General features: G+C 46.3%; 1 protein-coding gene across 2 annotated transcripts in view; it reads left to right on the top strand.

Annotated features, from left to right (window-relative positions):
- Nucleotides 1-27,942, top strand: part of hmcn1 (hemicentin 1) — an 838,180-nt gene that overhangs the window by 682,405 nt on the left and 127,833 nt on the right. For both annotated transcript variants that reach the window (XM_072511251.1, XM_072511250.1), the window contains exons 67-70: nucleotides 3,953-4,050; nucleotides 8,624-8,902; nucleotides 9,417-9,613; nucleotides 10,871-10,952. In XM_072511251.1, the coding sequence (XP_072367352.1) occupies nucleotides 3,953-4,050; nucleotides 8,624-8,902; nucleotides 9,417-9,613; nucleotides 10,871-10,952 (656 nt within the window). The remainder of the gene's footprint in view (nucleotides 1-3,952; nucleotides 4,051-8,623; nucleotides 8,903-9,416; nucleotides 9,614-10,870; nucleotides 10,953-27,942) is intronic.

Raw genomic sequence — 27,942 nt, 5'->3', positions numbered from 1 at the left:
ATCCATTTTGATTCGATTTGACATTTTCAAAGTTTCTTTCATTTAAATAGTAACTTGAAGTGACAAATATTTCAAACCACAGTAGATGAGGACAACTTGATTATTGTTAACTCAAAAAAATAAATGTGTCTAACTAGAGGTTTGGAAATGATCTCTGAGGAATCCATGAGCAATTGTCTAATAGCAGACTTCATATAATCGAGTTCAATGTAACGTTTGAAATGCGAAAAACATAAAAGAGCTACTAAAGTTCTACATTTAGTTAGGGCTGATTTCCCTGCAATGGAGACAGAGGCTATTTACAGTAATCTGGGCAAGTCTGGTTTTTTTATTCATTCATGGGACGTGGGCATTGCAGGCTGCATCAGCATTTATTACCCATCCCTAATTGCCCTTGAGGGTACAGTCAAGTGTCAACCACCTTGCAGTGGATCTGGAGTCACATGTAGACCAGACCAGATAAGGATTGCAGATTTCCTTCCCTAAAGGACATTAGTGAACCAGATGGGTTTTTATGACAGTCGACAATTGTTTCATTGTCATCATAATTCCAAATTTTTATTGAATTCAAATTTCACCATCTGCAATGGCGGGATTTGAACCCGTCTCCTCAGAACTTACTAGTCTAGTGACAATACCACTATGTTACTGCCTTCCCTAATGTATAAAACGGCTGAAGATCAGTGGGAGGTGTTCAAAAAATACATTAATGTGAGACAGAATTAGTTCATGTCCCTAAAGGGCAAGAACTCTTGCCAAACAAAAGCAGCTACAGACAACTAAAGATCTGAGAAACAATAAAAGAGCAATCATACAATAGTGCATGTAATGCAATAATATAGGACAGATCCTAGGGAATGGAAAAGATAGATATAAAGAACGACAGTGGGTGACAAATGGATAGGTAAAACTACAATAAGTATGGAAATAAACTAGCAAAAAATAAACTAAATCAAAAATAATCATTATTCCATTAAGCACAAAAGGGTGGTCAGGAGCAATGTGAGTCTCAAATCAGCATATTGGACATCCCAAGGAAATCTGTATTGAATCAGGGACAGTGACTCACCAAAATGAATGTATGCAAAACAGTAATAATGAAGAAACTAGTGGCACTAAAGATTTCCATCCAAGGGTTTAAAAGTATTGTGTGAGAACATTACTAACTCTAGTCTTCCAAAGTTGTCAATTCAGGAACAATTCCTTTAGAAAGAAAAATTGTGCATGTCACTCGTCTATTTAAGAGAGTCTAGCATCTTTGTCAGGAAATTGCTGGAATGTATAATTAAGAATAGGACGAGTGAAGGCATTGACATTTTTCAGTTGATCACAGTAAACCAGCATGGATTTTAAAGCAGAATACCGCAGATGCTGGAAATTGACCTCCTGGTATTTCTTGTTTTTATTTGGGAAGTTTGTGCCTGACCAAACCAATTGTTTTTGAAGAAGTGACTAAAATAGTGGACAAAAGAATTTTATTTATATGGACTTCCAGAAGGCATTTGATAAATTGCTCACAAGATGCTCTGAGCAAAAGTTGAAGCTCATAGAATTGGAAGCAAACTATTGACCTGGGAAGATTGGCTGAGCGACAGGAGACAGAAAGTAGGAGTACCTTAAATGGCAGAATGTAACAAAAGTGTCCTGTAAGGAGCTGTGTTGGGGCCTCAACTGTTCACTGCATCCATTAATGACTTAAATGATGAGATAGAAAACCACATAACCAATTTTCTCAATGGTACTAAGGTAGGCAATGTTGCAAATAACATAGATGGAATAATAAAATTATAAAGGGTATTGATGGGTTGTCATGACATCCTGGTCAATTTCAGCCCCACTAACGCGGAGTCACAACACAGGTGACATTAGATTTTGTTTAAAATACCCAAAGTCCATGGTTGAGTCCAATAAACTGCAGTCACTGGGTTTGTAACTTTAACACAAGTAACCTTTTATTACGTATAGTATTATAATTAAACTGACAGAAAACATAACTACCTAATCCCCCTTCCCTAACATCTCTCTATCTCTATCTATCTCTCTCTCTCTCTCTCTCTTCATCTATATATGTGTGTCACACACACACACAGACACACAACAGAAGGGAAAGGGTGCTGGAAAGGGAAAGAAAATATTAATAAAAATAAAAGGATAAAGATCTCTGATGCACTAGGACAAATTCTAGTTTGTGCCTTTCTGAAGTTCAGCTTTCGGTTTGATATTTTTTCCTTCTAGACTTGAGATGGTTTTCTCTGGCAAGGTTGCCTACCTACTTTGCATTGTTCCACATTCACAGCAAAGCATGTGCTGGGCACTCACTGCTTTCAGGACAACAAAGCAGTTCTTTCATTTCAGTGAACAGGACAGAGAGAATGTTCCTTTCACTTCCAAGGTCTAAATGCTTCTGCTTTGTTCTTTCAGAAAGCATCCCACAGGATCCAATCACTGACCATTGTCAGGCAGAACACCAACCCTGGCCGAACCACCAGTTGCCATTTAACCAATCGATCCAACTCGCTCCTAACCTGGTTCCGAAAGTTTACTTGGTGCCGAGTTGTCTGGCTAAAAGCAAAACCTGGGAACACAATGTCCTGTCAAGCAAGCTGCTTCAAGCTTGAGCCTTTCTTCTTCTTAAAGACACATCCCAAATATGGACTAAAATAATAAAATAATATAAAAGAAATAAGAACAAAGGAAATAATCCTCTTTCACTGAAAGAGTCTTTAAGTGAAAAACTGTGGCAAGTGTATTTCAATGTAGGCGAATCGATGTCGGTCATCCATTTTGGACCTGAAAAGGCAGAACAGGATACTTTCTATATGATGGAAAGCTAGAAACATGTAGTAAATAATCAAAAAGTCTAATTGAAATTTTACCTTTTATATCTGGAGGACTAGAATGCAAGGGAGTTAAAATCATGCTCCAGCTATACAAAGCCCTGCTTAGACCATTCCTGCAGCACTTCGAGCAGTTTGAGGTATCAAACCTGAGGACAGATATATTGGCCTTGGAGGGAGGTCAGCGTGGATACTGCGGACTCCAAAGATTAAATAACAAGGAGAGATTGCACAAACTAGTGTTATATTCCCTGGAATTTAGATAGATAAATGCCAATTTATCAAATTTTTAAAGTTATTAAGGACAACAGATAGAGTAGAAAAAAAGGAATTATTTCTGCTGGTTTGGGATTATAGGACTAGGGGCATAGTCTAAAAGTTAGATTCAGACCTTTTAGCCAGACGCCTAAGCACCAAGTGAGCCTTAGAACCAGGTTTGGAGTGAGTTGGATCGATTGGTTAACTGGCAACCGGGAGTCAGACAGGGACAGTGTTCTGCTTGACAATGATCAGTGATTGGTCCCTGTGCGATGCTTTCTGAAAGGAGCGTTTAGACCTTGGAAGTGAAAGGAGCATGAGATGAGGAACACACATAGGGTAATAGAGGTTTGGCGCTCTCTTCCACAAAGAGAAATTGATGCTAGATCATTGGTTACATTTAAATCTGAGATTAATAGATTTTTGTTCACTAAAGAAATTGAGGGATATGAGGCAAAAGTGGAAAAATGGATTTAGGTTGCAGATGTAGCATGATGTAATAGAATTGCAGAACAGATAGAAAGGTCTAAATGGCCTCCCCCCCTGTTGCTATGTTCTTTTACACTCTTCTTATTTCCTAATGCAAACTAGGAGATTGCTAATGGGTGAACTTAAGGAAAAGCTAAACATTCCCTGTAAGCTGCATCCATGCAATGAGCTATATTTAGTCATTGAGAGCCACATCTATATCCATCCAGTTTGAATTGTCACTATCAATCTTGTACTTGAAGAATAGCAAAAAATGTAACCACAACAATTGAAGTTAATCAATAATACTTCACCCAGCGCCCTGACCCCCTCCAATAAGTCTGGGGTGAAACTTGATACTTGTATACTTATTTGTTACTTTCTTACAGAATTGTACGAACACAGGTGTCAGATGCTGGTACGTACACTTGTGTGGCTTCTAATCGAGCTGGTGTGGATAACGAGCATTACAACCTAATAGTGTATGGTGAGTTTGTGAGCAAGGAAATGTTTTACAATATTTCCACAGCAGTTTGTGGTATCTCTGGATCTGCATATAATTAAAACTTTAGCCCAGATCTTCCAATCCGGATCCGAAACCCTGGTCAGGATTTTATGGTCCCAATACAGCATGTCTTCCTCTGGCACTTGTGACAGGCCATTTAAATTGCTGTTTACTTCAGCGGGATCATAAAATCCTGGCCATTTCCAACACTTGTTGCTCTTTTTAGCCTTAGTTTTATTAGCTCTGATTATGTCACCTTTGCTCAAGAGTCGCCAGGTATCTTTCTGATACCGCCACGTGGTTCAAGCTCGAGTTGTGATTAATAAGTCAGCACACCGCTTAGTAAGATTGAAATCAACGGTCATTTATTATGTACAGCAATCAATACTTACACAATAATCCTACTATCTATATCAAAACCTACCACTACTGGCCAATACTTAACTTTAGGAGATGGCCCACCAGGTCAGGGAAACAAATAGTTTATGGAATTGGATCTGGCCTGCGGGATTCAAAAGGCTGATACGGGTCGATGGCTAGGAATCTCTTATCGGGTAGCGATCGCTGGAGTCAGACTTACGGTTCTTTGTCGAAGGTTCTTGCGAAGGTTGCGAGCAGGTGAAGAAGGGAGAGAGCGAGAGATCTGAACTTGGCCCCTCACTTTATAGGGCCCAGGGGCTTCCCGCCTCTCTGGGCAGCCCTTGACCCTGAGTCCCAAGTGATTGGACTTGTTCCCAATCACTGGGTTCGATATGCTCCAATAATGGGGCGATTCCTCGATCGGGGGGTGGTCGTTCACCTGTTTTTGTTTCGGCCACTGCAGGCGCCGAAAGGTCTGGCCCGGCATTCAATTGCTAATATGTTGCAATTGTTCCCGGGGATAGCCGATTAAACGGCAGATGTCTGTGTTGATGTGCTGCTAATAGTCTTAGGTATCGATCTGGGCCGACTTCCCCAGATCCAAATACGCTATTCTGTCTGCAGCTGTCCGTTTGTGTCCTGTTGGCTGCTTTTCCCATCAGCCTTTTCGGTTAGCCATTTTAAATCGGGTTTTGGCCAAATTAATAGGGAATCAGCCATTTTAGGTGGCTACACACTGATCAGACAAAAAATATATATATACTTCCTCTGATTTTTCTGAGCCATTTCCATGGAGAATCCTTCACAGCCGACTCAGGACAGCAAATCTCGGAGGGGGCAGAGAAGAAAATCTGTTCCGAAACCACGCCTCCTTTGCGTACCGTTATCTGCCATATTCTGATAAGTAACCAGTTTAAATGTCGCAAAGCTTCTTTGAAAGCAGCTATGAAGAAGTGTGTAAGGGAGTAGGGTGGATTAGGGTGTGAAAGGTAAGTTAAAGTCATCATAGTCCCAGATGACCATAGGCTGCTTTCTCCTTTGAGGAGGAGAGCTGACTGGTGGTGATTTAACCAGAGGATCACCGCACCTCAAGGTTGAGAATGCGAGGCCTTCGTAAATAACCTCAGCCGGAACGGAAATTGAACCCGCACAATTGACCTCGCTCTGCATCATGAATCAGCTGTCCAGCCAACTGAGTTAAACCGGCCCCCAAAGGGGGTGAATGGATAGAGTGGGAAAGAGGGTAGAGTGACAGGTGGATAGCGTGGTAGGGTAGTAGGTGGGTGGGGTGACAGGTGTGTTAGTGCTTACATAGCTTGGGGGATAGTCAGATCAGATTAGGAAGGGTTGTCAGGACAGGAGCTGGTCATATTGGGTTGGGTTTAGGGCTAGTCAGGTCAGATCGGGGGCTAGTTGGGCATCAGCAGCTAGGAGGTCATGGATAGTTGGAATGTGGAAGTGGGGTCAGTGTGAGTGATTGGGGGGCCAACTTTATAGTTACCCAAGAGTTAGCCTAGACTTTTTCCTCTTTTTTTTCTTAGAAAATATTTTAACAACCGCGTGGGCCGACACTTGGAAAAAAAGAAAGAAAAAAACAACCACATGGGCCACCAGGGAGGAGAAGGCCAGAACATTGGCCTCCGTCTCTCCCCCCGCCCCCCCACCCCCACCCCCACCCCCCTTGGCCCCCAGATCTCCCGATACCCCAAATATTGTCAATTCTGGACTCGGAGTTACCCTTCCTTCCAGCACCTCTGACGTGCAGGCTCAATGGGCCGAATGGCCTCCTTCTGCACTGTAAATTCTATGATAATCTAGGACAAAGGTTCGGCACAACATCGTGGGCCGAAGGGCAAGTTCTGCGCTGTCTTTTTCTATAACATCTGCAAATCCCTGCCAGAATTCCCTCAATTTTGGACATGCCCAAAACATATGTACATGGTTTTCCGGGCTACCCCCACACCGCCCACATCTGTCCTCCACCTCCTCAAAGAACCTGCTCATCCGGGCTACCGTCATGTGGGTCCTGTGGACCACCTTGAACTGGAGTGCCTTCTTTACTCTCTGAGTTTTACCCGCCCCCACACAACCCGATATCGCCGCATTCATTTTCCTGAAATAAGCCTTTGGGCTAAAAATTGAAAAAAGAAGAGCAGTCTTGGAAGGACCGTCATCTTTACCGTCTGGACCCTCCCCGCCAACGTCAGCAGGAGCATTTACCATCTGCGAAAATCCCTTTCCATTTGATCCATTGTTTTGGTTAATTTATTAATGCGGCCACAGTTCTTAGCCACTTGAATCCCCAGATATCTAAAACTCCTCTCAACCACTCTGAACGGCAACTCCCTCGGTCTCCTTTCCTGCTCTCGTGCCTGGATCACGAACATCCCGCTCTTTCCCATATTTAACTTGTAACCTGAAAATCGCCCAAATTCTCCTAGTATCTCCATGATTCCGGCCATCTCCCCCCCCCCCCCCCCCCCCCCCCCCGGGCCTGTGACATAGAGCCACAAATCGTCCGCATATAGAGAAACTCTGTGCTCCACCACCCACACACACACACACTATCCCCCGCCAAGCCTTTGATGATCTAAGGGCAATTGCCAAGGGCTCTATGGCCAGGGCAAAAAGTAATTGGGAGAGCGGACATCCCTGCCTTGTCCCCCTGCAGAGACTAAAATACTCTGACCGGACTCGGTTGGTTCTTACATTCGCTACTGAAGCCTGATATAACAGCCGGACCCAATCCACAAATCCCTGTCCGAACCCAAACCTGCCTAAAATGTCCCATAGGCACTTCCGCTCCACCCGGTCGAAAGCCTTCCCCGCGCCCATGGCTACCACCCTCGTGCCCTTCCGTTGGCATCATTATGACATTAAGGAGCCATTTAATATTGGACGTCAGGTGCGTGCCCTTCACAAATCCCATCTGATCTTCCCCGATTACCTCCGGGACGCAGTCCTCTAATCGAGTGGCCAAGATCTTTGCCAGCAATTTAGTATCAACATTCAGCAGGGAAATTGGCCTGTACAATCCACAGTTCTCCAGGTCCTTATCTCAACAGTATGAGAGAAATTGATGCCTGTGATAGTGTTGGGGGGAGTACACCCACTCCCTAGACTCGTTAAAAGCCTTAACCAGCAGCGGCCCCAGTAAACCAGAGAACATTTTATAAAATTCCACTGGGAATCCATCAGGTCCCGGGGCCTTACCCAATTGCAACGCCCCCAACTCATCTACGATTTTTTTCCTTTTCAACATTTTCCAGGGAAGTAAGTCTCTGTCGCGAATACAGAGTTGGAGACTTTTTCGGAGGGTCCCAAGAAGCAGAAGAATTGCCCATCAGAAGTTCAAACTTCCTGACAATTCCCACTGAGTCCTTGCATTGTGACTTCCAAGAGGTCCATAGTGCATTTTCCAGGATACGTCCAGTCTCTGACAATCTGGGCACTGGAAGATCTGGGGTTATATAGCTTTAGATATTCTTCACTTTGAGTATGTTTACAATGCAACTTCAGCTTTACTGTACAGAAGTTTCTGCTTCAATTAAAGAGGTTGCAAACAACACTGTTCTTAGGATGAGCAGCATGAGGCTTCCCCAATGGAGGAAGTTTTTCACTGTCATGTTCATTTAAGTTCCAGTCTCTATCTCAATGGCCACTTGTGTTGAAGCATTCCATGATGTGCCGATCCTCAGTTCAAGAACCTTCCTTCCCCCTTGTGTTTTCTAATAAGAATGCTCAATCCATATCCCCTTGCTCGCCATTCACCCGACTTCCAAACGCCCTCGCCCCTAACCAACTCCTGTCTCTTGAACCCATCCACCATTCCTGCTCCTCCTCTTCCCCCACTACCTCTCCCATTTCTCAAGCCTCCACCTTAACTCTCAGTAACTCCAACCTAAGATCTTGATACGAGCGATGATTCTTCTTTGGATTTTATGGATTGGTTGCCATGTTTGTTCGGACTTTGCTTATTGTGGGTGGGGTGGGCAGCGGGGGACAGATGACAGATATACATATGTCACATGGAGGAAGGTCTCCCATAATTTGTGGTGCAAGTGTGAGAGCGCATTTACAGTTTTGTTCCTGACAGCAAGGAGGCATGATCCTGCAATTAGGGTACATTCACCATGAGCTGACTTTGATCAAATACTTTACAGTGTCTTAACTGGGCTCTCTTTGTCCCCCATAGTTCCGCCAAGGTTGGATGATGCTGGTGCTACTGAAGAACTCACTGTTGTAAAGGGAAATCCAGTTTCCCTAACCTGCATCACAGATGGAACTCCAACTCCATCACTAGCTTGGCTTAAAGAAACTCAGCCCCTCAAATTAGGCCCTCACATGACAGTTAGCAACCAGGGAATGTCGCTGCAGATATCCACGGCTGAGGTGGAAGACACTGGAAGATACACCTGTGTGGCAGCCAATGAAGCTGGCGAGGTCAACAAACACTTCAATTTGAAAGTGCTGGGTAAGTTGAAAAGATACTATCACCAATAATACGAAAAAAGCTAATACATTCTCCTTGGCACTGTCAGTAGTCAGGTAGGCGATGGACATACATATTTTTAAACAATATAGCCAAGATGGCATCTGGGAGAGGGAAACTTCGGAACGTTGTTCCAAAGAGCAAACTCACTGGCCAAACCTTGCAGGTACATCATAGCAACTGATTTAGCAATAAAGAATGGAAAATAGTGATGTTAAAATGTACAATGATAAATGTTGACACTAAAGCATGACCAAAATATTGACAACTGCAAATAAACTTGTAAACGGTAAGTATGCACCCTACGCTCTAGAATGAGTTTATTTTCAATCCCAAAACCGTTAACCCTTTTTCTTTATTTATTTTCCGTTCGAACCTAATTAGGTTTGGTCGTTTATTTTCCAGGTATTTTCCTTTTTTCTGTTCACTTCAGGTCACTTAGCTGAAAGAGTTAAAAACTATAACCTCAGGGTTTTTTTGTGTCTTCCCATTGCAGATCCGCCTCATATCAATGGCTCCAATTTCACAGAGGAAACGTCTGTAGTTGTGAACAATCCCCTAGAACTTCACTGCATTGCCATTGGCATACCAGCTCCCAAACTGACCTGGATTAAGGATGGACGGCCACTGCCACAAACAGATGCCATTCACGTCCTTCACAATGGTGAAGTGTTGAAAATAGTGAACGCTCAGGTGCACTAATACACCCATTTGTATAGAGAGAAACCTTGTTTTTTTAAAATATTTTTATTAAGGCATTTATAATTTTTGAGAGAAACCTTGTTGACTTTAACTATATCTACTTTTAGCTCTACTAATAAATAGAAATCAATATTATGCAAGTCTTCACCATAAGAACCCCTACTTTTATATTGGTGGTATTAATTCTACGTTAGAACATTCTTATGAGTGGACCAAGTGAGTAAATCATCTCCACTCCATTCTGTAATTAAGGAGGGTGTAATCAAATGTTTTTATTTTTGAAAAGATCTAACAACCCTGTCTGCTCTTCAGTGATATTAAAAGCTTACAGAGCTCCTGGGATTTGTTAAACTTTTAAAAATATAGCTTGCTTCATTTGCACTTATTCTAACACTGGTGCTTCCTCAAACCGATCTCTCACTGCTTATCTCAATTCAATCTGTCCTGATTTCAAACCACTCCTATACTGCACTTAATGCAGTGTGATTAAAATGCTTCATAAAACAACTCACCCCATCACTATAACAATACACTCTTGCAATTACTAAATATTACACTGCCCAATATATGGAGTAAATGTGAATCTAGCACCAAATTTTACACAACAGCGGTGCATACCAGGAATCCAGATGCAAAGGCCAAGGTGCCCACATTATTGTCCAACTATTGACATTAATAGATGGAAAATCCTGCACATTTGTGACCTTTGGTGCTCACATTTGGAACATGTAAAGCTTGGTTCTGAGAATGCTGACTCATAAAATTTACTCTATAAAGGTTATAATATGATCGTACCAAATCTGATCAAAGAGTTTAAATTTGAGCCGAGAGTAATGTAAGTCTTACCAGAACTGCTATGCTACAGGTATTAGTTTTGAGACCACTGCCTCTTTGCAGCTTAACCTATCCAGCATGACTGGTGATGTAATTAGTTCCGAGAACTGCGCATCATTCTCCGGAAACACGGAGATGTTTCCTCACGGAGTCTAAATGAGTAGTCGGTGCTTTAGTAAAATTAAAGAGTTATAAAGTTTTAAGAGTTTGCCTCAAGGACAGTTGTACTGAAATAATGTGAGACTATCTCCTCCAGGTGTTCTTATTACTTGGCAAAATTCAGCAACCTCCCCAGCTAGTATGGGTTTTGATGGAATGTAAAAATATTATAAAGCATCATGGCAAAGAAGTGATACCATTAAAAAAAAATGAATTGCAGTTTAGTTCAAGGCTTTTATATTCTTCCCTTGGCAGGTGCAAGATACAGGCAGGTATACTTGCCTGGCTTCCAGTACAGCAGGGGATGATGACAGAGAGTATTTGGTAAGGGTACATGGTAAGTCGACCAAACACATAGACTGGACATAACGTTTAGGTATAATTGACATTTCAGTTTCAGTTGCAAATTCTAAAAACATAAAGCAGCTGAATTGTTTTTCCTTGTAGCTCAGGTTTTTGACTTCATTTTAGTGTGTGTCTGACCAGAATCATTCCACCATCATCTTTGTACAGACATGGGCTGTTCTATTAATAAATACAGGAAACTTTACAGCTTCTTTTGTATTACAGTACACTTCAAGTAGATGCAATTCTGTCATATACTAGAGAACCTGGGGAGGAATCGTCTGCTCCGGGTCTAAGTTCCATGGCTAGGGCGGGAAGCAAGAATGATTGCCGCCGTGGAACCCAGCAGGAAATTGTGCTGGACTCATTATTTATGCAGTCGGGAGCTTCCCAACGTATCTCACTGCAGGGTGGGCAGAATGTGACGTTCCCACCCGTAACACCTGTAGTGATCTCTGTATGTGTTAATACATGTTTAGATAGTGTTAAGTCAGTACAGACAGATGATCACTAGATGGCAACACCAACAGGACCTATAAATGGAATTTCCCGCTGTTTCTTTAGTTAGTGTGTGTGGAGAACAGCTAGAGTGAAGACGTGATCAGATCAGAGTGTAGTGTATTATCATAATTGTTAGTTTAATCCAGTCTTACTTATTTGTTTTACTAGTCTAGTATTAAAGTGATAGAACTCGCGAGATTATTATTATATTAGGCAATAAATAATTTGTCAGCATTTGGAAGACTTCGATTATTTCGCATCAGAATTCAATACAACTCGGCAAGACAAAAAGAGTAATATTTGTATTACAATATAGTAATATAACAACACCCACCCTCTCCCAGGCCTATATTTAAAAGGCGCTGGGATGTTTACTTTTATCTCGCTCTTTACAACAGGCCAGGAGATGGCACGCAGAAGTTAAGAAGCACTAGCCCCCATATTCAGTGATACATCACTGGAAGTGCTGCTGAATGCAGTGGAGGACAGTAAGGATAAGGATGTTCTTTACCCGAGGGAAGGGCGGAGATGGCCCACAACACCCCTGCAAAGTGGCAAGTACCAATTCCCCTCACAAAAGGACTACCCCGGAGGGTGCTGCCAAAGAACCCAGGGATTAGCTGCAGTGCATTTTCATATGGCACGCAGTTGCAAGTGAGGTGGTGCTGAAGAGTGACAGCATGCAAACACCACCTGCATCCCAATTGCTCTCAAAGCATCTTTTTTCTTTGCTCAGGACAAATTAATGCACAGCAGGCATGAAAAAAAGGACAGGACAGGGATTGCCCAATCTCTGCCCCCTCACGCTATTCAAAGAGAGGGCTTCTGAGCTGGCAGGGGAGGATCGAGACCATGGATGTGGAGACAGCGAGGTCAGTGTCCGCCCATCTTCCAACAAGGAACCATGCTTTATGTCTTCACGTAGAAACCTAAATGCTCAGTGCTATGTTGGAGGCAACCCATGCAGTCACTCATTTTCTCCTCTTTCCGTTACAGAGGCCAGCAAGAAGAGGTTTATGCCAGACACCAAACTCCAGCCCACAGAGGAGGGAGGAGGAGGATGACAAAGATGATATTGCATCTGTTAAACCATCACAGCAGTCACCTGCACCCTCCACCAGCCCAGAGAGAGACACCCCAGTGGATACCAGAATTAGTTCAGGCATTCTCACATTCCAGTGGTCACAGCACACCCTAGGTCCACAGCAGCAGGAGGAGGCAGGGGTAGCCACAGTCACTGACACCCGGAGGACTTCTGGGTAAAAGGCCCATGCTAAGTATGAGTCTGATGACAAGCTTCTGGGAGTGGTCCTGTAAAATGTTAGAAGTGCAACGATAGGCAGGGGAACATCAGGCAGAGGGGCCGGAGGCATTCAGCAGAGACACATGTCAGGAGGAGGAGTCCATGCACCTGCTGGCTGATTAAGTGGTATCAACAAGTGCTTGCATCCAGATCTCTATGTGGCGGCTGGGGAATGCCTTGGAGAACCTCGAGCACACCCAGTTTCTGCTAGAAATGTGTGCAGACCTGCACTCCAATACTGTAACCGTGGGCGAGTGTTTGCAGTGGCTATGTGGAAGGGTGACCAGGCACCTCGACCTCTCTCCTGAGATGCACCTTTCTTTCAAGGAGTCAGTCATGGGCTCTTGGCCATCTTAAGATAGATAGACCACCTGGCACTTCTACTCAGGACTCTTAAGGGTGTCTGGCCCTTTCACATAGAATTTACAGTGCAGAAGGAGGCCATTCGGCCCATCGGGTCTGCACTGGCTCTTGGAAAGAGCACCCTACCCAAGGTCAACACCTCCACCCTATCCCCACAACCCAGCAACCCAACCCAACACTAAGGGCAATGTTGGACACTAAGGGCAATTTATCATGGCCGATCCACCTAACCTGCACATCTTTGGACTGTGGGAGGAAACCGGAGCACCCGGAGGAAACCCACGCACACACGGGGAGGACGTACAGACTCCGCACAGACAGTGACCCAAACCGGAATCGAACCTGGGATCCTGGAGCTGTGACATCCCCTTTGTCTGTGACCCCATCAGCTCCAGCCTCAGGGACTGAAGAGACTGCACCTGCTCTAGAGCAGGAGACCCAAAGTAAGCTGGGGCCCTCAGACCTCAAGGATCTGGAAGGCCCAGCCAAAGTCATCAAAGACAATGGGGCATAGTGTTCAGCAGACTGTTGCAGATGTTGGGGAACATATTGGCAAGCAATGTAAAATTAAGAAGTTAAAATTTCACTGTGGTAGCAATATCATTGTTCACTGTTGATGCATAGTTGTTAAGCCACTGCAGATGGTGAAATTTGAATTCAATAAAAATCAGGAATTAAAAGTCTAATGACCATGAAACCATTGTCGATTGTCATAAAACCCCATCTGGTTCACTAATGTCCTTTAGAGAAGGAAATCTGCTGTCCTTACCTGGTCTGGCCTACATGTGACGCCAGACCCACAGCAATGTGGTTGAATCTTAACTTCCCCCTCAAGGATAATTAGGGATGGCAATGATTGCTGATGCCCACGTCCCATGAACGAGTTTTCAAAAATGTACACTTGCACTGCAAGGAGATCTGGGGTGGGATTCTCCGACCCCCCATCGCGGGTCAGAGAATCGCCGGGGGCTGGCGTGAATCCCGCCCCCGCCGGTTGCAGAATTCTCCGGCACCGGACCGGATATTCGGCGAGGGTGGGAATCACGCCGCGCCGGTTGGCGGGCCCCCCCCCGACAATTCTCCAACCCGCGATGGCCTGAAGTCCTGCTGCTGGAATGCCTGTCCGGCCGGCGAGAATCAAACCACCTCTCTTACCAGCGGGACAAGGCGGCGCGGGCAGGCTCCGGGGTCCTTGGGGGGGGGGGGGTGGGATGGGGCGATCTGACCCCGGGGGGGTGTCCCCACGGTGGCCTGGCCCGCGATCGGGGCCCACCGATCCGCGGGTGGGCCTGTGCCATGGGGGCACTCTTTTCCTTCCGCCTTCGCCATGGTCTCCACTACGGCGGAGGCGGAAGAGACCCCCTCCACTGCGCATGCGCGGGGATGCCGTGAGCGGCCGCTGACGCTCCCGCGCATGCGCCGCACGGCAAAGTCATTTCCGCGCCAGCTGGCGGGGCACCAAAGGCCTTTCCCGCCAGCTGGCGGTGCGGAAATCAGTCCAGCGCGGGCCTAGCCCCTCAAGGTGAGGGCTTGGCCCCTCAAGATGTGGAGAATTCCGCACCTTTGGGGCGGCGCGATGCCGGACTGATTCGCGCCGTTTTTGGCGCCGGTCGGCGGACATCGCGCCGATTGCGGAGAATCCCGTCCCTGATGTGTTTTTATTGCATATGTCAGATTTAAAGCCTGTGCTTTATTTAAAGGGACAACCCAGCCCAGGCCTATAACCCCCAGAATCATGAGTGTGCAAGAAGGCAAGGATCTTGGCCAGGGTCCTTGCAAACCAGGTGCAAGAAGCCTTCCCTGCCCGCTGGTCCTTTGCCCTTCACATCGTCTTCAATCCAAACACTGTAGCATATTCAGAACTACATGCTGAGGTATCCAGTCAGTTGTCCAGTTGAGCTGACCTGCAGCTCTGCTCACCTGATCACCCAACTCCCATCCAGCATTTAGGTATCTGGATTTTGAGGCACTGGGTAGGTTCACGGCAGCCAATTTGCACATAACCTTTAAAGCCTGTAGCAATACCTTCTAGCCTCCCACCCCCATCACCATTAACCACCAATGTTGCAATTGACCTCCTAATGGTCACTCTTTAACCCTATTACCCTTTGGCTCATCACAATCCATGTCCATATCTCTTCCTCCCCAAAGAGCCCATCACAATCACCGTGGAAATGAAGGGGGTACCATAAGGGGGCTAGGGGTGTCTGAAGAGGGGGGGGTCCATAGCGGGGTGTCCTCACTTGAGGGGGGGGGTCGTGCCCCTATGTGTTGGGGTGACATTGCCCATGGGTGGGGGTACAAGCTCACTTTGAGATCGGGGAACCCTTTCAAAATGACAGTCTGATAGGAGTTCAGCTCCCGAGTGCTGAAAGTGTGGACTAAACCGGTGAGAAATTCTCCAGGGCCCAAAAAAGTGACTAAGTGTCATTGTATAGCGGTGGGGAACTTGCCGGTAGACCGGCGGGAAACTCCCGGAAAAACCCGCCACAAATTAACATTAGAAATTTTTTGAGAGCTATCAATCAAACAGTTAACTGGCAGGCACCCCACTGTAATAATAATAGGTTGTGAAATCAGTCATGTAGCACTACTGTAATGATAGACCTCAAGCTCATGTCAACTGGTAGAGTGAAATAATAAGCACTAATTTTTATGAAACACTGTAGATAGTTTTTTCCCCCCAAATATTTAAAGGGCATGACATTTAAAGAGAACCAGTTTTCTTAACCATTCCAATTTATTATGCACTGTTTAACACCCATTTATGCCTAATTTTGATAATTTCAAAGGGAGGGCAATTTACCTCTCACAAAGGGCACCTGACTGAAAAGCTGTCCCAGGACTATATCCAAAAGGGTACCCTACCTCTACAAAGAGCTCCGATAGCTTTAGGCCTTGTCTTAGCAGGCTGAAAGTGCACAAGTCATGTTTTGGACATCCCACAAGTGAAAATCAGATCTGACTGAGGCAGCTGCACTTTAACATGTACAGTTGCCTCCATGAACCATGGATGTATTACTTAGAATGCACCTTCATTTCTCCCTCTGTGAAAGTGCCGGGTTCGTCGACAGGACTTCCAGAATTGTCCCTTGGCAAACATTTTTGCTAAGTTGGAGAGCCTCTCTGCATGTAAATTCAGGCCAGAAGCATCCCAATGCATGTTAACATGTATATGACTGAAATTGAAAATACTGTACTCATTTTCACGTTTCTGACTGTTCTGATTACTGGAGCTTATTGCATTGGAGGAAGAAATGGCCATGTTTTAATTCGTATACCTTCCACAGACATAGGTTCTCCATCTGGTTGCTTGTTCTAATGCGAAAAAGGTGTTTCATAAAAATGCATGTATGTCTTGCTGCTGCAGATTCAGTTTATTTTCCTTTATACAGACACAGATTTTACTATATAGTTTTGTTACAGTGTACTGAAAATAAAATATATTAACACATTGGGCTGGGTTTTCCCGTTCCAAATCAGGATGGAACAGCCAAACAAACAGCCCAAGTACCAATCTAGTGTCTCCAATCCCGACTCTGCTGACCTTTCGAGAATGGGGAGAAGTGGGAAAGTGAAGTCACCCACCTCTTTGGGCATGTTGCAGTCATTATGCTAAAGTCAATATTTTCCCGCTTCTGTAGTAGAAAGATTCAACACACTCGTTAAGACAGAATAACAAAACTTTATTTTTGAAAAGACTGCATGCAGTACTGGCTGAAACTTGAAGTCAGAGAGCAGTCAACAAAACTGCTGAGTCTTTCGCAAGTTCCACACTTTCGCAGAGAATTATTTATACATTATCATTATCAAGATTGTGTGACAACAGTATAGTCAGGAATTTGATCGGAAATACAAACGGAAGCATAGAACAGACCTTTTTTGGTCACATCACTCATACCATTATCTTGTCCTTGGAGGCCTGAACTTATCTTGTTTAATTCCTATGGCCCTGGGTTATGACGAGTTAGTTTTACCAGGATTTGCCGAGGTCCGGTGTTTTGGAATGGCTCGACCTTCGCTGATCTTTTCAGACTTCAAGTTATGCAGAGTTGGCCTTATCAGTCTTACAGTCTGAAATGGTTAGGGCAGCATTTCTTACAGGGGTCTGGTGAACTGTGAGCATTCTTTACATGGGCCTGGTGAGTTGGAATGAGTAATTCAGCCTTTCTTACATTGTATCAAACATTTTGACCAGTCTTCCCATTGACCAGTTTTCCCATCATGCCATTACTTAATTCGTACCATATCACATTCCCTCCTTTTGTCATCTCATGACAACTAGTTAAATAGGTATATCCATGACTCGATTGAAAATTAATTTACACAAGCAACCAAGCCATCCTGTCCCTAGTAGCATAAGGAGTATAGAATGAAGGCCTTAAAGATCCAATCAAATAATCTGTGATCCAACCACCCTAGCCAACCCTGTGGGTTATAGTCATGAAATTCACTGCCAATCTCTTGAATTTGAGCAGCCTGTCTCTTAATATGGTCGGCCAGGTTAGTGATATTTTCAGAGCCATCTGGAATATAAGTACAGCACTCCTAACTTATGATAGCGCACGTTCCTCCCTGCGAGGCTAACAGATAATCCAAAGCCAGTCGATTTTGTAATGCCACGGTCCGGACAGCCACTAGCTCAGCTGAGACCTCAGCCAGTGCCTGTCCAGTTTCCCTGGCTTCTGCTGCCGTTACGTTCGCCAGTTGTTCCAGTGCTGAGGCCATGTTGATCAGTTCGTTGGCTGCCTTGCCCGTTCTATACAAGGGAAAGGCCATCATAAAGAACTGTTCCATTTTAGAAATAGTCCTTTTTGCTCGCGAGGGGGAGTGCTTAAGGGTGGGTAGGTGACGCATTTGAAGTACAACATATCCCAAAAATCAGGATCCTGTCCAATCAATGGGGAGCCATGGATATGTTTTAGTGCCGCATATGAAATAGGTTCCATTATATACCGTAAAATCATCAGCTAATGTCATCCAGGGGATTGGGGATGTCTGTCCCCATGAAATGTTAGAGGTTATATTCCATACCCTGGACCAATCACAGTTAAACATGCCCTTGCTGGATATGCCTGGTACTGGTCCTTGCCAGTCAACTGTAAGGTTGCACCTACTTTGCCCCATTAACTTTCCTTTCCCTGATTTATTAAAACACATGGAACCTTGAACATTATACGAGTGGACAGTGAGGGAGGGTGGAGTCAAGGCATGATTATAGGTAGGTTGATACGAAGCTGAAAACTTAGTCATGTCATAGCCAGCAGATCTCCATATTTCCATATCCCCCCTATCTCCCCTGCTCCCTGTTTGATTTTGTCGTAAAATCCATTCAACCGTCTCTGCGATATGAAAGGGGAGGGATTGGAGAGGTATTCCTTCCCTCGAATGGACGGGGATGTGGATACAAACCCAACACTTGCTTACGTTCAATTTTTCAGCATAAAGATATGACATATATAAATAGGTATTGGAAGGCAGGTCTCGTATAGGTCGTTTTTTTACTACCGAGTGGCCATTAAGGCTAAATAGTCCAGAGAGTCCAAAAATTATAATGAAGATCTTCATCCTGTGTTCTCGTCTGGGTTGGAGACTATCTTCTTGCAATCGGATAGATGTATCGAACTTGAACGTCCTTCAAGCTTGACGGAAGTCGGTGTAGTCAGCAGTACGAGGAAGGGTCCGCTCCAGCGTTGTCCTAGTTTCTTTCTGTCCCAGTTTTTTACCAACACGTGGTCTCCGGGTTTGATCACTGGATATCGAGGGACGGCTGTCCTTGCCATTACTGGGAGATGCGCCTGTTTTACCTGTGAGTGGAGGAACTTCAGAGAAAGTGTTAATTGCTTCAAATAGTTCTGCATTTGTTCCCCCATCACATGGAGGTCTACTCCCTCTAGGGGATTTTCATGGGCATCCCAGGGAGTCCTCATTGGCCGACCATAGACTATCTCTGCAGCTGACAGTCCGGTCCGCGAATGGGGAGTCACTCGCATGTGAAACAGTGCCAAGGGTAATACTTTTAGCCAATTTAACCCAGTTTCTTCAGTTAATTTAGATAATTTCTCTTTTAAAGTCCTGTTGGCTCTTTCCACAATCCCTGCTGCCTGTGGGTGATACATGCAGTGCAGTTGCTGTTTAATTACGAGTGCTTCGTACAATTCAGTATTGATCCGAGCTACAAAATGTGGTCCATTGTCTGAGCTCACCATTTTGGGTACCCCAAAACGAGGAATGACTTCCGTTAACAACAACTTCACCACCGTATGTGCCGTACAATTAGTGGTGGGGAAGGCTTCAATCCATTTACTAAACACATTGATTATTACTAAACAATATTTATAGCACTGTGCTTTTGGCAATTTGATAAAATCAAGCTGTATACAGGCAAAAGGGCCATCTGGCAAGGGAGTGGTTCCTGGAGGGCATTTACTGCCTTTACCCTTATTATATTTCATGCAAATGACGCATCGATCCAGCCGCGTTTGCTGCTGTATTCAAATCTGGGTGCCACCAAGTTTTTAGGAGTAGCTGTACCATTCCCTCCTTGCCAAGATGGATACAAACTTGACCAACAGGAGTAAGCCAGAGGTCTCGTGTTAAGGAGTGTGAACACCCCATTGACTTCCATAGTGTGCGCTCGGAATCAGAGGCGTCCCTCTGTAAATTTTGAACTTCAGTTATCTCTGGCATGCCCTTTGTTCCTAATGCAGGTACCTGGTTTAGAGCCTGATTAGCCCCACTGGGAACAATCAGAGAGGCTGACATAGCCGCAGCCGAATCAGCACAGGCATTTCCTAATTGAACAGGAGTGTTCCCCTATGTGGGCGCAGCACATTTAATAATTGCCAATTGATGGGGAACCTGAATAGCATTGAGGAGATTTTTGACCCAAAGAGCATTTTGAATGGGAACTCCCGCAGAGGTGAGAAAGCCTTGCTGTTGCCAGAGGCGACTGAAATCGTGGGTCACGACAAAGGCATACCTAGAATCAGTGTAAACATTAGTACTTTTATCTGTGGCCAAAATACATGCTCGAGTAATGGCAAATAGCTCGGCTTTTTGTGCAGAGACAGGGGTCTGGAAGGCTGCTGCTTCCTGCACATCAGTGTCAGTTACCAAGGCATATCCCGACTGTGGGATGCCAGTGAGAGAAATGGAGGAACTGCCATCAACATAAAAAATTAGATCTGGATTATCAATCGGCCGGTCCGTTAAATCCGGGCGAGGTGCGGTAAGGAAGTGATTCCAAGGCAAGCAATCGTGTGGAGGGTCCGCAAGGTTATCGGGGGGGCTGTTCGAGGAACTCAGCAGGATTTAAGGTAGAACAGTAATGAAAAGAGAGGTAGGGGTTTTGCAATAGTGAAACGTCATAGCGGCTCAAGCCGGCTTTAGTCAGATGCTGGGTTTGCTGAGACATTAGGAGAGCCACAATAGAGTGCGAGGTATGCACTTGTACTGGCTGGTGAAGGGTCAGATTAGAGGCTGCCTCTGCTAACAAATGAACAGCCGTAAGAATTTGGGTAAATTCTCCAGGCCCAGATTTGATATATCTCCAGGCCCAGATGGGCTACATCCTAGAGTTCTAAAGGAGACAGCTGAAGAAATAGTGGAGGCGTTAGTTATGATCTTTCAAAAGTCACTGGAGTCAGGGAAAGTACCAGAGGATTGGAAAATCGCTGTTGTAACCCCCCTGTTCAAGAAGGGAACAAGGAAAAAGATGGAAAATTATAGGCCAATTAGCCTAACCTCGGTTGTTGGCAAGATTCTAGAATCCATTGTTAAGGATGAGATTTCTAAATTCTTGGAAGTGCAGGGTCGGATTAGGACAAGTCAGCATGGATTTAGTAAGGGGAGGTCGTGCCTGACAAACCTGTTAGAGTTCTTTGAAGAGATAACAAATAGGTTTGACCAAGGAGAGTCACTGGATGTTATCTATCTTGACTTCCAAAAGGCCTTTGATAAGGTGCCTCACGGGAGACTGCTGAGTAAAATAAGGGCCCATGGTATTCGAGGCAAGGTACTAACATGGATTGACAATTGGCTGTCAGGCAGAAGGCAGAGAGTTGGGATAAAAGGTTCTTTTTCGGAATGGCAACCGGTGACGAGTGGTGTCCCGCAGGGTTCAGTGTTGGGGCCACAGCTGTTCTCTTTATATATTAACGATCTAGATGACGGGACTGGGGGCATTCTGGCTAAGTTTGCCGATGATACAAAGATAGGTCGAGAGGCAGGTAGTATGGAGGAGGTGGGGAGGCTGCAGAAAGATTTAGACAGTTTAGGAGAGTGGTCCAAGAAATGGCTGATGAAATTCAACGTGGGCAAGTGCAGGGTCTTGCACTTTGGAAAAAAGAATAGAGGCATGGACTATTTTCTAAACGGTGACAAAATTCATAATGCTGAAGTGCAAAGGGACTTGGGAGTCCTAGTCCAGGATTCTCTAAAGATAAACTTGCAGGTTGAGTCTGTAATTAAGAAAGCAAATGCAATGTTGTCATTTATCTCAAGAGGCTTGGAATATAAATGCAGGGATGTACTTCTGAAGCTTGATAAAGCATTAGTTAGGCCCCATTTAGAATACTGTGAGCAATTTCGGGCCCCACACCTCAGGAAGGACATACTGGCACTGGAGCGGGTCCAGCGGAGATTCACACGGATGATCCCAGGAATGGTAGGCCTAACATACGATGAACGTCTGAGGATCCTGGGATTATATTCATTGGAGTTTAGGAGGTTGAGGGGAGATCTAATAGAAACTTACAAGATAATGAATGGCTTAGATAGGGTGGATGTAGGGAAGTTGTTTCCATTAGCAGGGGAGACTAGGACCCGGGGGCACAGCCTTAGAATAAAAGGGAGTCACTTTAGAACAGAGATGAGGAGAAATTTCTTCAGCCAGAGAGTGGTGGGTCTGTGGAATTCATTGCCACAGAGGGCGGTGGAGGCCTGGACGTTGAGTGTCTTTAAGACAGAAGTTGATAAATTCTTGATTTCTCGAGGAATTAAGGGCTATGGAGAGAGAGCGGGTAAATGGAGTTGAAATCAGCCATGATTGAATGGTGGAGTGGACTCGATGGGCCGAATGGCCTTACTTCCGCTCCTATGTCTTATGGTCTTATGGGTGCAGGGAGGTAGACCGCAAGCTACAGGATCCAATTTCGTAGAAGAGTAGGCGACCGGGTGACGCCGGTCACCGTGTTCTTGTGTTAGAACAACAGTGGCACATTCATCAAGAACATTAACGTACAACTGAAAGGGCCTGTCATACATAGGTTGTCCTAGTGCTGGGGCGGTAGCCAGGGCGTTTTTAAAAAAATATATATTTTATTAAAGTTTTCAAACAAAATTTTTCCGTTTTTACAATTCAACATAAAAATAATACAATAACTGATAATTAACATTATTTAAATAATATAGTGAACTAACAAAGTGACAAAAAATAGTGCTCCCCCCCACCTCTTTTCCCTCCTCCCCCCCCACCCCCCTGGGTTGCTGCTGCTGTCGATCTATTTTCCCTTAACATTCCGCGAGATAGTCAAGGAACGGTTGCCACCGCCTGGAGAACCCCTGAGCCGATCCTCTCAGCGCAAATTTCATTTGTTCCAGCTTTATGAACCCTGCCATGTCGTTTATCCAGGCCTCCACGCCGGGGTGTTTCGCTTCCTTCCACATAAGTAGGATCCTTCGCCGGGCTATCAGGGACGCAAAGGCCAGAATATCGGCCTCTTTCGCCTCCTGCACTCCCGGCTCTTCCGCTACCCCAAATATCGCTAACCCCCAGCCTGGCTTGACCCGGACCTTCACCGCCTTTGAGATCACCTTTGCCACTCCCCTCCAGTACTCATCCAATGCCGGACATGACCAGAATATGTGTGTGTGGTTCGCCGGGCTTCCCAAGCACCTCCCGCACCTGTCCTCCACTTCGAAGAACCTGCTCATTCTTGCTTCCGTCATATGTGCTCTATGTAGAACCTTAAATTGAATCAAGCTAAGCCTGGCACACAAAGACGAGGAGTTTACCCTACTTATGGCATCAGCCCACAGCCCCTCCTCAATCTCCTCCCCCAGCTCTTCTTCCCATGTTCCCTTCAGCTCCTCTACCAGCACCTCCCCCTCATCTCTCATCTCCTGATATATTTCGGACACTTTGCCCTCCCTGACCCATACCCCCGAAATCACTCTGTCCTGGATCCCCTGTGTCGGGAGCTGCGGAAAGTCCCTTACCTGTTGCCTCGAATACACCCTCACTTGCATATATCTGAAGATATTCCCCGGGGGCAACTAATATTTTTCCTCCAGCGCTCCCAGGCTCGCAAACGTCCCGTCAATAAACAGGTCCCTCAGTCTCCTAATTCCTGCTCGTTGCCAACTCTGGAACCCCCCGTCCATCCTTCCTGGGACAAACCTGTGGTTATTCCTGATCGGGGACCACACCGAGGCACCCGTCACCCCCCTGTGTCGCCTCCACTGCCCCCAGATCCTCAAGGTTGCCACCACCACTGGGTTTGTGGTATACCTTTTCGGGGAGAATGGCAGCGGCACCGTCACCAGCGCCTTTAGGCTCGTTCCTTTACAGGACGCCATCTCCAGCCTCTTCCACGCCGCCCCTTCTCCCTCCCTCATCCACTTACAAACCATCGCCACATTGGCGGCCCAGTAGTAGTCATTCAGGCTCGGCAGGGCCAGTCCCCCTCTATCCCTACTGCGCTGCAGGAACCCCCTCTTTACCCTCGGGGTCGTCCCTGTCCACACAAAGCTCATAATGCTCCTGTCTATTTTTTTGAAAAAGGCCTTTGTAATCAGAATGGGGAGACACTGAAACACGAAACGAAACCTCGGGAGGACCATCATTTTTACCGCCTGCACTCTGCCCGCCAATGAGAGCGGCAGCATATCCCACCTCTTGAAATCCTCCTCCATCTGCTCCACCAGTCGTGTCAGATTAAGTCTGTGTAGAGTTCCCCAGTTCCTAGCTACCTGGATCCCCAAGTATCGGAAGCTCCTTTCCACTCTCCTTAACGCAGAGCGTCTATTCCTCTTCCCTGGTCCCCGGGGTGTATTACAAAAAGCTCGCTCTTCCCCATATTTAGCCTGTATCCCGAGAAATCTCCAAACTCCCTCAATATCTGCATAACCTCTGGCATCCCCTCTACAGGGTCCGCAACATATAGCAGTAAGTCATCAGCGTAGAGTGACACTCGATGCTCCTCTACCCCTCTAACCACCCCCCTCCATTTCTTAGAGTCCCTCAATGCTATGGCCAGTGGTTCAATTGCCAATGCGAACAGTAGTGGGGACAGGGGATACCCCTGTCTTGTTGCCCTGTGTAGCCGAAAATACTCCGATCTTTGCCGGTTTGTGACTACACTTGCCACTGGGGCCCCATATCGGAGTCTGACCCATCTGACTCCTCCCCGAACCCAAACCTCCTCGGCACCTCCCACAAGTACTCCCACTCCACCCTATCGAATGCCTTCTCCGCATCCATCGCCGCCACTATCTCTGCCTCCCCCTCCGCTGGGGGAGTCATCATCACCCCCAGCAGCCGTCGAACGTTGACATTCAGTTGTCTCCTCTTTACAAACCCTGTCTGGTCTTCATGCACCACCCCCCGGGACGCAATCCTCTATCCTTGTCGCCAGCACTTTTGCCAGCAGTTTGGCGTCTACATTTAGGAGTGAGATAGGCCTATATGACCCGCATTGCAGCGGATCTTTATCCCACTTCAGGATTAATGATATCATAGCCTCCGACATTGTCGGGGGTAGTATCCCCCCTTCCCTGGCCTCGTTAAAGGTTCTCGCCAACAGGTCCACATATTTCCTGTAGAATTCCACCGGAAACCCGTCTGGTCCCGGGGCCTTCCCTGCCTGCATGTTCCCCAGTCCCTTAGCCACCTCGTCCACCTCAATTTGCGCCCCCAGACGTGCCACCTCCTGCTCCTCCACCCTCGGGAACCTTAGTTGGTCCAGAAAATGTAGCATTTCCTCTTTTCCCTCCGGGGGTTGGGACTTATATAGCCTCTCATAAAAGGTCTTGAACACCTCATTTACCTTCCTTGCTCTCTGCTCCATAGTTCCCGTTTCATCCCTAACTCTCCCAATCTCTCTCGCCGCTATCCTCTTACAAAGTTGGTGGGCCAGCAGCTGGCTCGCCTTTTCCACATTCTCATATCTCACCCCCTGTGCCTTCCTCCACTGTGCCTCTGCCTTTCCTGTGGTCAGCAGGTCAAACTCCGTCTGAAGTCTTCGCCTTTCTCTATATAGTCCTTCGTCTGGGGCCTCCGCATATCTTTTATCCACCCTAAAAATCTCCCCCACTAATCGCTCCCTTTCTTTGCCCTCTTGTTTCTCCCTGTGGGCTCTAATGGAGATCAGCTCTCCGCTAACCACCGCCTTCAGCGCTTCCCATACTACCCCCACCTGGACCTCACCATCGTCATTGACCTCCAGGTATCTCTCAATACACCCCCGCACCCTTCCACAGATCCCCTCATCCGCCAATAGTCCCATATCCAGTCGCCAGAATGGGCCCTGCTCCCTCTCCTCTCCTCGTTCCAGATCCACCCAGTGCGGGGCATGGTCTGAAATGGCTATGGCCGAGTACTCCGTTCCTGCCACCTTCGAGATCAGTGCCCTACTCAAAACAAAGAAATCTATCCGGGAGTATACCTTGTGGACATGGGAGAAAAAGGAGAACTCTTTGGCCGACAGCCTAGCAAACCTCCACGGATCCACTCCCCCCATTTGATCCATAAATCCCCTAAGCACCTTGGCCGCTGCCGGCCTTCTTCCGGTTCTGGATCTAGACGGGTCTAGCCCTGGATCCAGCACAGTATTAAAGTTCCCCCCCCCATTACCAGTCTTCCCACCTCCAGGTCCGGGATACGTCCCAGCATCTGCTTCATAAATCCCGCGTCATCCCAGTTCAGGGCATATACATTTACCAGCACGACCGCCTCTCCCTGCAATCTACCACTCACCATCACATATCTGCCCCCGTTATCCACCACTATATTCTTAGCCTCGAACGCCACCCGTTTCCCCACCAGTACCGCCGCCCCCCTGTTTTTCGCGTCCAACCCGGAGTGGAATACCTGTCCCACCCATCCTTTTCTTAACCTAACCTGATCCGCCACCTTCAGATGCGTCTCCTGGAGCATGACTACGTCCGCCTTACTAAGGATTGTCGCTGGGTTTGGGACAATAGGATGTAAGGGTTCCACTATCTGATTAATACGTCGGAGGTCTTGGACCAAACGCCATTCGGATGGTCTTCCTATCTTAGGAACTGGAAGAATCGGGGTGTTACAGGGCGATTGGCATGGTACCAAAATTGCCTGTTGAAGGAACGATTGAATCATGACCGAGACTCCTTCTTCAGCCTTGGGGCGCAAAGGGTACTGTGAAATCGAGGGCAAGGGCATGTCAGTTTTAACTTTAATAACAACGGGAGGGACATTAGTGAGACCAACTTCGTGTTTGGAGGCCGCACATAAATTTGCGGGTAGTTCAGAAGTCGTAGATTGGACTGAACGATGGTGGTGCAGTGTGCCAATGAGGACAAATGGGCGTTGAAAATATTCTAAAGTGCCTGCGGGTAGGATTTGACTTCCATTAAAGAAAGGATCAGCTTGTTCTCGTAGTGCAGCTGCCAGAAATCCCAAGGACTTGGCACTGTAGCCTTCGTTCACAGAAAGGGTCACATGGGGTGACACAAGTCCCGACTGACGCCAGAGGCCATGGGGTAAATTGACAAGAAAGGCAGACCCTTCTTTTCCCTTAGCGAGGTCAACAAAGGAGACGGATTGTAGAGAACCGAGGGCGTCTTGGTAAATGCTCTCCAAATCAGGTGAGCATCCTGGATGATCGTAGCAAAGAGTGACATGTGGATCAGGAATATCTAAGGGAGGTGAAAAGTGTGAGGGATCAAAATCAACCGACCACCACTGTGGAATAGTGAGAAGGGGAAATTTTCGAAGCTGGGCCTGCGGGATAGCTGATATAGTAATGCCGTTATCAAGGCAAACAATTTCCACCTGCAAGGGACACAGCAAATCACGTCCGGCCAGGTTGACACCGAGGACGCGAGTAACCATGAAAGGGATGCAACATTCCCGGCCCTCAAATTGAACAGAGAGCGGCTTCGTAAGCGGAGAAACAGCACCTTCCCCCATGAAGTCCTAATTCATTTTTCCATCTTTCCCCTAATTCTGGGGGAAGGGATGAATAAATCAGAGAATATTGATCACGTGCGGTAGCACTGTACATGGTCGCAGTTCTCTTCAAAAATTCAGTGAACCCTTCTGGGTCATCTTTGCAGGAGTACATTGGGCCATGATCAAACATAGCTCATGGGGTTTAAAAGCCTGCCACACCTCAATGAATGGGTCGTCATTATCACCAGCGTGGGGATTAATAACACTCCTAATGGGATAATTTGCGGGGGGAGGTGGTGGCGGAAAAGTTTCCTCCTCCTTCGGTTGGAGTGATAAATCAAGAAAAGCCTGATTAACAGAGGTGAAGGGTTGTTCCATATTCACAGCTTGCGTATGTGACTGAGTGCGTGTTGCTACGAGGGATGCGTTAGCAGGAGTTTCATTGGCAGTGGCACCATAAGGGGGAGTCTGGACTTGGGACGGTGGAATTGTAGGATCGGGGAGTGCAGGATGAGGGTGGGGTCCAGGGGTCAAATCCTCCTCCTCTTCCGTAACACCTGAATAGGGAAACATCAGCATGCCAGAGCAACTGGGAGGATCCCCCTTTCGTTTAATATGATGGGCTAGCCCTCCCTGCCTATTGGTTGGAGATTTTTTATT

This window comes from Scyliorhinus torazame, chromosome 7 (genome assembly GCF_047496885.1).
Source record: "Scyliorhinus torazame isolate Kashiwa2021f chromosome 7, sScyTor2.1, whole genome shotgun sequence".
In the NCBI taxonomy this organism is placed as follows: domain Eukaryota; kingdom Metazoa; phylum Chordata; class Chondrichthyes; order Carcharhiniformes; family Scyliorhinidae; genus Scyliorhinus; species Scyliorhinus torazame.
Note: the sequence above shows the minus strand (reverse complement) of the source record. Positions and strands in the feature narration are given on the sequence as shown.